At 32.4% G+C, this 12,152-nt stretch overlaps 2 protein-coding genes across 2 annotated transcripts; both read left to right on the top strand.

The window, feature by feature from the left end:
• The first annotated feature begins 2,067 nt into the window (after positions 1-2,067).
• On the top strand, positions 2,068-4,250 carry LOC103490306 (proline-rich protein 4-like). Its single transcript, XM_008449763.3, has 2 exons — positions 2,068-2,303; positions 2,998-4,250. The coding sequence occupies exons 1-2, from the start codon at positions 2,153-2,155 to the stop codon at positions 3,906-3,908; spliced, it is 1,062 nt and encodes a 353-aa protein (XP_008447985.2). The 5' UTR covers positions 2,068-2,152; the 3' UTR covers positions 3,909-4,250.
• Positions 4,251-9,906: 5,656 nt separating this feature from the next.
• Positions 9,907-10,735, top strand: LOC103490307 (peptidyl-prolyl cis-trans isomerase). Its single transcript, XM_008449764.2, has one exon. The coding sequence runs from the start codon at positions 9,982-9,984 to the stop codon at positions 10,498-10,500; it is 519 nt and encodes a 172-aa protein (XP_008447986.1). The 5' UTR covers positions 9,907-9,981; the 3' UTR covers positions 10,501-10,735.
• Positions 10,736-12,152: the final 1,417 nt, after the last annotated feature.

The following is a 12,152-nucleotide window of genomic DNA, read 5'->3' as shown; positions in this document are numbered from 1 at the left end:
ATTCTGTATTTATCACAACCCCAGCTTTGTTAAAATCATCAATGTTGTGGGGCATGCAGTTTACCACTTTTCCCTTTGACATCTTTTACCTCTGTTCCATGCGAAAGTTCTACTTGTTCATTTGACATCTAAATGGTCTCTTTAGAGATAAAATTGTTAATTTGCTAGATATTGGTTGTTTCCCTCATTAAATCACCCCATGTGAGGTCCTGGCTGGTAGCTTTCATGCTTGCATGAATTGCTTAAGAGTTGGGTAAAGATTCTTAAATTGGATGTGCTGTGCTTGGGAGGCCATATTGCCAGCGAGGAAGGAAATCAATGAGATTAGGTCTTTAGTCTCCTCTTTGTAATATCTGGATTTTCCTGTTTTTCAATTTATAGAAGACTAGAAGATAATATCTGGCCTATTTATATGGAACCTTATTGATGTCCTTTGGTTTTATTATTATTCATAAAATATCATCAGCCGGAATTGCTAACCTTATCACAAGGCTTTCATTGGCTTGGTTTGCAAAAACAGTGAGGCAGCTAAGTTTAGATATCTTTGACGCTGTGATTCACATTTTCTCGAGTTTCTCGATGTTGGGTTGATTGAAAGGATTTGGATGTCATTTGTTCCATGATTTGTTACAAACTTGACTTGAAAGATCTGTCTGGAATTCTGGTTGTTCTAACTGTAAAATTTGTCTTAGCATACGTATGCATGAACATACTGAGCTAGTTCTTATTCTTCCATGACTGAAGCTCGCAATTGTGCTCTTCACTTGCCTGAGTTTGCGATTTTCCTTGGTTAATGGCATGGACTATCCTGTTAGAACTTTTCTTTTTTGTTAGAGAGCACCAATTTTATGATTATCTCATTAAAGATCTAATTTAGTTGAGAAGTTCCATTGCATGCAATTAATGCATAAAACTTATGATAGGTAGACGTGAAGATATTGTCTTTTCATATTGATATTACTCGCTCCTTGCTCCTTCAGCCATCCATTAGATCATTGCTTGTGATTCAACCTCTTTTTGATACTATTGCAAGTCTATTCTTGAACCTAACTCACTAATTATTCAATGCCTTTGGTTCACATGTAACCAACTTTACACCTTGTAATGATGTAAATGGCCTCATTTGTATGTAGCATACAACACCATTGATCTTCCTTTTGAAATCTATTCCTAGCCACAAAATAGTTCAAATCAATAATCAAAATATTCAAAAACATTTTTTAATCTAATTGAAGAAATGAAAATTACAATAGCATCTTGGTGTGACCATAGTGTTGGTCGTACTCAACTCGAATCTCTAGTATGGACAATAACCTAATTGAGACTACGTTTGACATTGATTTTTGAAGGCTTTCTTTTTAGGTTACGTAGGAAATTTGAACTTCTAAGATTTTGATAGAAGATATGCTTAAACTAATTGAATTATGTATATGTTCATTAAATTTGAACTTAAATGATAGATTATCTAATGCAATTTGAAACCATAATTGTTTCTCATATAGTTAACAAAATAAAATTTGTGATTTAAATAATTGCAGCAAATTTAGTCACCATTTGTTTTTCGATTTTATTTGATAATTATTCGTTTTTCGATTATTAATTTATAAAAATTTTGTTTATTCTCGTACCATTTGTTACCATTTAAATTCATCTAAAAACTTAAATTTCTAAAAAAAAAAAATTAAAAACCTAATAATTATCGATCAAGGTCTAATTTATTTAATATCGTAATTTGGATATAGATCTAATTTATCTAATATTGTAACTTGTTTATCCAAAGCATAATCAGACAGCAATTATTTTAACTATCGGACCAATCCCAAAACACTGTTTATTGTGAATATTTCTATTTACAAAATCCAGAAATGGAATCCTACCCTTCCACTCGTACTTTGGTCTGACAAACATGTAAATAGGAAAACAAAAACATTCACCATTGTTAAGAACTTGAAACATTAATCTCAATAATGAAGTACATTATATTTATGGTAGGATGAATAAGTAGGTTTGGAAATTCAGCTAAGTAGCTGAAGTTATTGAATGCAAACTAATTCATAACTCTATTGTCGGTTCAAAATTTCCTATAAATTGCCTCATTTGGATTCACTCTTATGCTCATTCATCATTCCCTTCTTCATTATATAATTTCTTCATGCATAATCCTCCCTGTTTCTTGATCTTCTTCTTGCTTTTTGCTTCAACTTTCTGTCATGGCAGTGACTTGACGACAGTTGAAGTTGTTGGAGTTGGAGAATGTGCAGATTGCTACAAGAATAACATTAAAACCAACCATGCCTTCTCAGGTTCTAAATTCTCTCTCATTTACTTAACTCTCTTCTCTCTCTGTTCCCCTTTTGTCAGTTTTTTGTTACATTCATTCATTGAAGCTTGTGAAAGAGTTTATCGTACTACCTTCGTACATCCTCCTCCCATTCAATGTTTGACGTGTTACTAATGTTAAAAGTACTGATACAATGGAAGAACTTGCTGTAATTAATGGATGGTTTAGCATGTATCTAAGCAACATTGTTTTCCCTTCTGCTAATATTGGTTCCCACCAGTAAGAGTTCTCTACGAATTTCAAGACCCATGAGTGAGACAAGAGTGTCAAAATATTGATATAATCCAATCAATTTAAGCTTTTGGTTTTACCTTAGACCATTTTTAAATGTTTTTACGGGGAAGAAGGTAACAAATCTATAATCTATTGAATTTAAATTTTTAGATTAATCGGAGTAAATATCTTACAATGTCGTTTTCTTTTCGATTAATATTGATTTACACTTGTGAAGCTTTCTACGAATTTCAAATTCCAAGAGCAAAACAAAATGTTAAAGTATTGATATAATCAAGCTTACCGTAATCGATAAGTTTAAGCTTTTGAGTTTGTGCTACACAGTTCTTAAATGTTTCCTTTACACTAAAGAATAAACAGAATCATTAAAAGAAGTTCGGCATTTTTTAGAACCTAAGTTATAAACTTGAATCCAATGGCAGGGCTTAGTGTTAGCATTGACTGCAAACAAAAAGATGGAACAATAGAAAGAAAAGGGGTTGCAAAGCTAGATGAAGAAGGAAACTTCAAAGTCTTACTTCCAACTGAGGTTTTGAACAAAGATGAAAATTTGGAAGGAAAGTGCTTTGCACAACTTCACAGTGCTTCTTCTACTCCTTGTCCTTCTCACGATGGCTCAGAAATGGCTTCAATGATTGTAATCAAATCCAAAGATAAAGGAAAACAAACATTTGGTTTGCCTAATGGAATCAAATTCAAAAGTGAAACTTGTGTTTCTGCCTTCTTTTGGCATCATTATTATCATCACCCTCCTTTGCCTCCTTTCACTTTACCTGTTTTCCCTCCTCATCCTCCTTTGTATACCCATCCCTTGTTCCCTCCTAAAGTTTCGGTACCTCCCCCCGTCCTCGAAAAGCCTCCTCCGGTCTACGAAAAGCCTCCACCGGTTGAAGAGAAGCCTCCACCGGTTGAAGAGAAGCCTCCACCAGTACCAGTTTACAAGAAAAAACCACAGAAGCCACCGGTTTACAAGCCAAAGCCACCGGTCTACAAGCCAAAGCCACCGGTCTACAAGCCGAAGCCACCGGTTTACAAGCCGAAGCCACCGGTGTACGAGCCAAAGCCACCGGTTTACGAGCCGAAGCCACCGGTTTACAAGCCAAAGCCACCGGTTTACAAGCCAAAACCACCTGTTTACAAGCCTCCAACACCACAAAAGCCAGAGTCTCCTCCATATTATAAGCATCCATGGTATAAGATTCTCCCTCCAATTTCAAAGCTTCCACCATGTCCACCAGTTCCAAAGGTTGTTGTCCCTCCAAAGTACTATTCTCACCCAAAGTTCGGCAAGAAATTTCCTCCCCAGTCTCCTTCTGTTCCACACCTTAATTAGAAGAAAACTAAATACATTTAGTTTATATGCTTATTGAAGATGAGTGTTATCTATGTTATAGCACTTTATATATATATATATATTGAATTCTTTGTCATCTGTAAGTATAGGGGAATTTGTTTGATGTTATATTATATTTGTATATTAGCTTCAAACTTTGTTGTTGTTGTTATTGTAATAAAGACTTCAAGTGGAGATCAGAAGAAGATCAAAGAAATTCAGAGGGAGAGATCAGAAATGGTATATTGTGTATGTATTGAGTGTAATAATAATTTGTTTTGTATTGTAAAAGTTACAAAAGTGAGATTGAATTTGAAGGGTGTGGATTATGTTTGAGTTTAATTTGTTGTTTCATTTACTAGCGGTCTTGAGCTCTAATCAATGTGCGTTTGTATATTTTGAAAAAGAACTTGATAAATGCTTAAACTCACGGGGAGTATAAACAAAAGGTCACCAATAATAAACATCACTAATCTAGTTGGAGAAATTTGCAACCTAACTTCCCTCTGAATCTTTTGAATTGGAGGAGACAAAACAACCAAAAGAAAATTGAACACAACACGAGAAACAGTCATTTTCCAACAACATTCTTCACCTTAATAAGGTTGGATGAAAATTTATTTATTTTTATCATATTCACCACCTTCTTAGCATTATATATATTCGACCATAATAGATGGAGGGGAAGGGGGTGTCAGGGAGTATCCAAACAAAAGAGATTATTGAAAGGCCTCCAAAATAGCTTGAGCTTCGAATGTTTTCTTGGGAAACTTATAGAGCCCACTGTAGATAGGATCCAAAGAGTCGCGAACAAACCACAACAAATAGTCCACAACTCTTCACAAAATATCAAGAAAAATTGACATTCATCTTCATCCATTCCTTCAACTAAGGGGAATACAATGAGACTTGTATTATCAAACTCTTCACCTAAATTAGGGATGTTCAAAAAAACGATAATACGATCAACTTGGATTATCCAATCCAAACCAAACCATAAAGGTTGAGTTGGGATAAATTTTGTATTGTGTTAGATTGGATTAGAAAATTGGAGAAAATAAAAGTTTAAGTAGATTGTGGGGTTGTGCAAGTAAGGAGTCCGCTTGACCCGTCCGATCCGAATATATATATATATATATATAACAATATGTTCGAAAAATCATATGAAATTTTGTCTAGATAAATTATGGAGAGAGAAAAAAAAAAGACCAACCCGCACCCCAAACCCGATCCAATCGAATGTTTTGGATTGGATTGGGTTGATCCTTGCCTCTTGAACGGTTCATTTTTTGCCAATCCGAATACTCTGGGTCGGTACATAATTTTCCTCTAACCCAGCTTATGTCAACCCCTAACGTAAATAACTTGCAAATTATGAGACCGCACACAACACTAGTCATCAAGGAACCAGGGGCGATTTTACATATATATTTTGGTAATTGAAACTTGGTTAAAGCTCACTTTTAGTACCTTAACTTTCGTAGAAGTAAAATTATGTCTTTGGATTTTGGTTTGTGACAATTTACTCATTGTAGTTTAGAATTTGTAATAATTGAATCCTCGTTGTGAAACTTAGTGTGAAAATTCGTATAAATAAATTGATAAACTTATTAGATATTCAATAATTTTATAAAATACAAAGTATATATCATAAAAGAATAAAAATAAATATCAATTTTTTTTAATTATTTTTTAAGACTAAATTGTTTCACATTTGAAGGTATAATAGGTAAAGTTTAGAAACTAAATTGTTACATACCAAACTTCAAGGATTAAATTGAAATAAAATTGAAAGTATAAAAACTAAATCGTTAAAAATTCAAACAACATTGTTTCTTTTATGAAAATTTAGGGGCCAACAATGTTTTCTAACCTTGAAACTTTAGAGAACTTATTTTTTTTAGTGCCTTTGAAATATTACCCATCATTTTATTTTGTTCGGCCTCTGCAGGAGAAAATTCAACTTAAGTTCTCAAGTCGCCTCTCAACTTTGAAAAATATTCTTTATCTAGATATCATCATAAAATACTAAAAGAGATGACTATTTGTTGCTAAATGAGTGATGGCCCCTCGTACCACTCAAATTAGAGGCCAATCCATAGCGACTATTGCATTAAACAAAAGCTAGAATGATTATTATCTATACCTTAACGTTATCCTCTAAATCAAGCATACATCAATTGACATTTGAAATATATTAATTTTAAAAAAGTTTGTGATTCTAATTCTCAAAATATTTGATGTTGTTTTTATTTTATTACAAATATTAATTAGTCATATAAATAAAATTTGAACTACATAACCTCTTGATCACAAAGAGATTCAAATCTCTATATCATATGAACTATGCAGTATTTTTAGTTGTAATTATTGACCTTTTTTTATATACCATAAGGGAAAAAAAGTGACCAAAATATATGAAAGGGATGGCTTTAGCATTTCAAGCTCATGTTTGTTTGTTTTCCATTTATTTTATCTTCTTTACTTTCTTAAAAGTTTTGTTGTTATCAAGAATCGCTTAAAAGGATATTAAATAGGATGAGTGTTTAAATTGACAAAACTACTGAAAATATTTTCAAATATAGCAAAAGCTCATAGTCTATCAATCACCAATAGACTATTATTAATAATAAAATGATAGCAGCCTATCCGTATCTATCTCTGACACACGCACACGGATAAAGAATAGATACTTTGTTAAATAGACGTTTTGGATCAGTAAATTTCATAAAGTTGGACGTACTATTCCTCCATCCAAAATAGATACTTTAAAAGATAGGTGTTGCAAGTATCTTAATGGGAAGAATGTATATATCTTTTAGTTTTGATATAAAATTTGTAAAAAGCTACAAAAATGATTTGTTTAAGTTGATTTGTTTGAAAATAATAATGATAAAAATGCTCTCTATTCATTGGAGCCCTTCTTTTATGGATACCCAAATGATAGCTCTTTACAAAAGAAAAAGCTATGGTCTAGAGTCATAAGAACCAATATTTCCTTCTTTTTTTTTTCTTTTCTTTCTTTTATTTGATTTGAGACATTGGCTTCCATGTTTTGGAATAAGAATTATTTTTTCCCCTTTTATGTTGGCCCCACCAATATACCTATTTCATTTTCCTCTCAAAGTAATTACCAATTTCAACATGAATGGAATTTATTATGGATAAGGGAAAAATTAAATTGAAAATCAGACTCTATAATAATATGTAATAACTATTATAGCTTTTACTATTGATTAATTTCCACTAATTTTCCAACTAAGTTTAATAAAAAAAAATACAATATTAGAATTTTCATAACCTATTAATTTCAATATAATAGAGTTTGACATTAAAAAAAAAAAAAAGTTTGACAAATGCACAGATTAACTCTGGAATAATTATGCTAGATTTTAATTTTGAAATTTTTGTTTAGCTCATATGTTATTTTTCTCTCAAATTCAATTAATTTCATATTGAGTGTATACTTTATAGTTGACTAAATGCATATATTAGGAGCAAAAACTTATCATAGAGTAAGTTTTCAAAATTTCCTTATAAATTACTAGGGTTCGATACAATCAAGATTAAAAGTTGATGGTTAAAATTGTTTTTTTTTTAGAAGTTTTGAAGTATAAAAATGGGGTATTTACAAATATAGTGTAATGAACTAAAATATTTAGATTTAGATATCGATAGATTTCTATCGGTGTATTTAATAAGTATTGATAGACTTCTATTATTGTATAATATTTTACTATATTTTGTAAATATTTATTGAAGTTTTTTCATTATCTAAAAAGAAAATTTCCTACCTAAGCTAAAAAGAAAATTTCAATAAAAATACATTTGAATGAATAGAAGTTTTTTAACTTTGTTTTGAAAACGGGCCCGAGGAATATAGGGATATCGAGAAAATATAATATATAAATAAGAAATTAGGAAAATCAGATTATTATCCAAAATTTTCTACTAACTCCACTATCTCTATTTTTTTTCTTTTTTGAAATTTAACCAATATGTGACACTTACAAACCCACCAAAGACCTCTATTTATAGGAAATTTGACAAGTAAATGGTAGATTCAATAGAATCGTATGTAAATACATGAACGACAAATGAGATAGTTATAATTTGACATCTGACAATGTTAAGAATGTTTATATATATTTAACACATGTATCATAATGTTTATAACAAACTTAAATTAATTTAAAATTTATTTGTTGTTCTTGAACTCTAGAGCAAGAGAACTCCTAATTATTGACATGAAATTTTAATATTTCAACATACTCAACCAAAGAACTATGTAAAATTCTTTTATCTATAATTTTTCTTTTGACCTACAGCTACATTCCAATTTAGTGTTGTTTTCATCTCTATAAATATGAATCAAAATTGTGAAAGTCGTATTATTTTAATAATAAAGTTAAAATGTTAAAACAAACATAATTTAATTAACTTCAAGTATCTACTATCAATTTCAAAGTTAGAGATTCGATATTTTATTTTGTATATAGTCTGAAAAAAAGGCAACACTTCACGTTAGAATCTAAAATCTTTTAATTTATGAATAAGAAATTTTGGAACCAATCATTGCCACATCATTTACTAAAATAATTATATTTGGGATTAACTAAAAATTGGCATGTGTCCCAAATTAAATTTAAAGAGAAATTGGACAATTTTAATGATGTCACGTGTCTTTATTATGACAAGTCCATAAAAGCCCACCAGGAAACTCTATAAATAGAGGAGTTCTGGGTTGAAAATGTCTAGAGAATTCTCCCGAGAGATAGAAGCCTTTGAAGATACAAACTTTCTTCCACGACTCCAACTTCAAGAACACCCTTGAAGATTGAAGCTCATTTGAAGATACAAGCTTTCTTCTAAGTCTTCAACTTCAAGAACACCTTCGAAAATTGAAGCTCTTTTGAAGATCCAAACTTTCTTCCAAGTCTCCAATTTCAAGAACACCTTCAAAGATTGAAGCTCCTTTGAAGATCCAAGCTTTCTTCCAAGTCTTCAACTTCAAGAAAACCCTCGAAGATTGAAGCTTCTTCGAAGATACAAGCTCTCTTCCAAGACTCCAACTTCAAGAACATCGCGTGCTTCGCTTCCTCAAATCAAGCCTAAGCATGCAAACGAGAGAGAATCGGAAGATCAAATTCTAGAGATCGAACCACATCGCATCAAATCAACATAAATACAACATCAACACAAGTTCAACTTCATGAATCAAATTTCTTCGGAAATCTCGTGTGAACAATAGTGAAATGATATTGATGGGTGCACACATCTTTGATCCCTTAACTAATCTCCCTTACACACATGTACTTGGATCCGTTAAATATAATACTTGAAAAATATTTTTAACAAAAAAATTGCCAAGTTCAAATTATAATAAAAGAACCGAACCATACAACTTGAAAAGCCCCTCAACGACACCGACCAAATATCAATAGTCAATTTGATGTTGTATCAATTAAATTTTAAACTAATCAGGGTACCAAATTCAAATCATAAACTCTTATAAATATGTAAATTTACATACTCCTTAATATAGTTTAGAGGTTTAATGGATTGAATTAGGGTATAAATGGATATTTCTCCAAAATTCTTTATTCTTCTTCTTTCAGTTTCGACACGTCGTTTTGAAACTGAGCATATGACTGACATATCTACACACCGAAAGACCGCTTCCGTTTCATATCCGCTAAACGACACATCGTAGACTTTTTATTTTTCTTTTTTCATTTTTAAATTTTTTTAATATAAATAGAAAAATCCTACGCCATTGGATCAATCTCGTCGTAGTAGATGAAAAAGACGGAAAAGCCCATGGATTCTAAATCAATAATCATTGATAGCGAAACTAACCAAGGTAAACAAGGGGAGTTTCTTAACCTAACCCTAGTTAGCTATATGAGACTAAGATGACACCACGTGCGTTGATCTAACGGTAGATATCAAGTTTCCATAGATACATACGAAGCTTGACCGCTATATAACTCGATTGCCCCACCCAACCCTAAATTCATATCGGTCTTCTTCTACGATAAGAGATTTCGGAACTCAGAGAAACAATCCAAAAATGCCAAACCCTAAAGTTTTCTTCGACATGTCTATCGGCGGCGCACCGGCCGGCCGGATCGTGATGGAGCTCTACGCCGATGTCACTCCTCGCACCGCCGAGAACTTTCGTGCACTCTGCACTGGTGAGAAGGGAGTCGGCAGAAGCGGCAAACCCCTTCATTACAAAGGATCGTCATTCCACCGTGTGATCCCTAATTTCATGTGCCAGGGAGGCGATTTCACCGCCGGAAATGGTACTGGAGGTGAGTCAATCTACGGAGCCAAGTTCGCCGATGAGAACTTCATCAAGAAGCACACCGGACCTGGTATTCTATCCATGGCGAATGCTGGACCTGGAACCAACGGATCTCAGTTCTTCATTTGCACCGCTAAGACTGATTGGCTCGATGGGAAGCACGTTGTGTTCGGTCAAGTCGTCGAGGGTATGGATGTGGTAAAAGCCGTCGAGAAAGTGGGTTCGAGCTCTGGAAGGACCTCGAAACCGGTTGTCATTGCTGATTGTGGCCAGCTCTCTTAGATTAGCAGATGCTAGCTCCATCGCCGTCGTCTGCTTCGGCGAAATCGTATCTATGATCAATTTCCTATTTGCGTGTGTTGTTTTTAACTTCTGCGAATATGGGTCTGTGTGAGTCTCCTTTTTTAGGCTATTATGGGTCATGGGTTTATGCTACTTCATGAGTTAATATGCATCTGCCCTGTTAAATGGCGGTTTTGCAATGGATTATTAATAATACATGGCTGTCTTTAACTCATCCCCTCTTTTCACCTTTTTGCTCATATCATACTTTCATTAATCCATTTCTTAAAAATTAGAAATGATGATCTTGATCTGATTGAGTTGTAGAGTATCTGATTTACATTGTTAATTAACTAAATTCCGACTGTTGACCCCCATCTCCTCAAAACTGTATGTTCAGTATATCTGTTGATCTGATTGAGTGGAATTATAGTTTTGACACTGGGGGAGTGCACTAAATCTAGTCAATGAAGATAAGATTCTTTATTGAGATTTCTTTGTTTACATAATATTATTGTAATTGCTCTCGGAAAAGAGGGGGTGGAAGGGAAGAGAGAAGCTTGTTTTGGAAAATAAAACTTGGGGTTTAAAGTAATTTTGTCTGCATTTGATGCCATGGAAAAGTAGGGTGGGTGTAGTGGAATATTTTATGGTTTATACTCTTTTTGTGATGATTTCTGAGATCCTGATTTTGGGGATCTTAGTCTCTCTGATGATTTAACAGGACTAAGGTTTTGTGGGTTTTTAGTTTTTCTTTTTAGGTTAAATTAAAATTATACACAAATTTTGAACAGAAAAGATATGTCCAAAAACAAGTTAACAATGGTTTAAATATGAATAGATGAAGAATCAAACATATTTTACACAACTCTTTTGGAATGACATTGAGACTTGTACACTTTTTTTGTTTTAGATTTCTTACTAAAGCCCTCAGTTTTGTTTTTCCCTTTCTTTTGTTCACTTTGATTTACATTTCAATTTCCGACTGTTTTTGCTCCATGATTTTAGGTAGCTTTTTATTACCGAATTCACCGACTGATTCGAGTCCCCTTTTATATACGGTGTTTTAATTCTAATATAATAATTTATTAGTTCATTGAATTTCATAAAATATTATTTAATAAAAAAATAAAAATAGCATCATTGATGATTGTGATGCTAAATTACCATATTTAGAATGCTTAAAAATTGGAATTTGGAATAGGAGTGAGTATATGTAGGAACAAATCATTGTGGAACAACCATTTATATACCAAATCCTCATTTCAACTCAACGATTTTGTGTTATTGATCGTTATGGATGAAGAGTGATTGCACTGGAGAGTTGGAGTAATATGAGGGTTAACATAAGGAAGCCCAAGAAATTTTTAATTTTATTTTTATGTTAGGGTATAATATGAGGGATGATATAAGGAAGAGTTGGCCATTCTTATTTTATTTCATCTTGGGTAACAAATAATTAAACGTACAATTTTTAAAAAATTGCAAAATTGCGATCATGGTTCATTAGTAAATATTTACCATTATCTCTAAGTTCGAAGGAACAATTCCATTTAAAAAATCATAATGTCAAAAGAAAATAATTTTAATTATAATTTGAAATTGAAATTATGTTTGGTTGTTTGACTATAATTTCATATTCCTTTGGGATG

Source organism: Cucumis melo, chromosome 1, assembly GCF_025177605.1.
Source record: "Cucumis melo cultivar AY chromosome 1, USDA_Cmelo_AY_1.0, whole genome shotgun sequence".
Classification (NCBI taxonomy): Eukaryota; Viridiplantae; Streptophyta; class Magnoliopsida; order Cucurbitales; family Cucurbitaceae; genus Cucumis; species Cucumis melo.
The sequence above is the reverse complement of the archived record's forward strand: the minus strand, read 5'-3'. Positions and strand labels throughout refer to the sequence as shown.

Coding starts and splice junctions, on each gene's coding strand:
- LOC103490307 (XM_008449764.2), top strand. CDS start 9,982: ATGCCAAACCCTAAAGTTTTCTTCGACATGTCTATCGGCGGCGCACCG.
- LOC103490306 (XM_008449763.3), top strand. CDS start 2,153: ATGCATAATCCTCCCTGTTTCTTGATCTTCTTCTTGCTTTTTGCTTCA. Junction 2,304..2,997: donor AACCAACCATGCCTTCTCAG/GTTCTAAATTCT, acceptor ATCCAATGGCAG/GGCTTAGTGTTAGCATTGAC.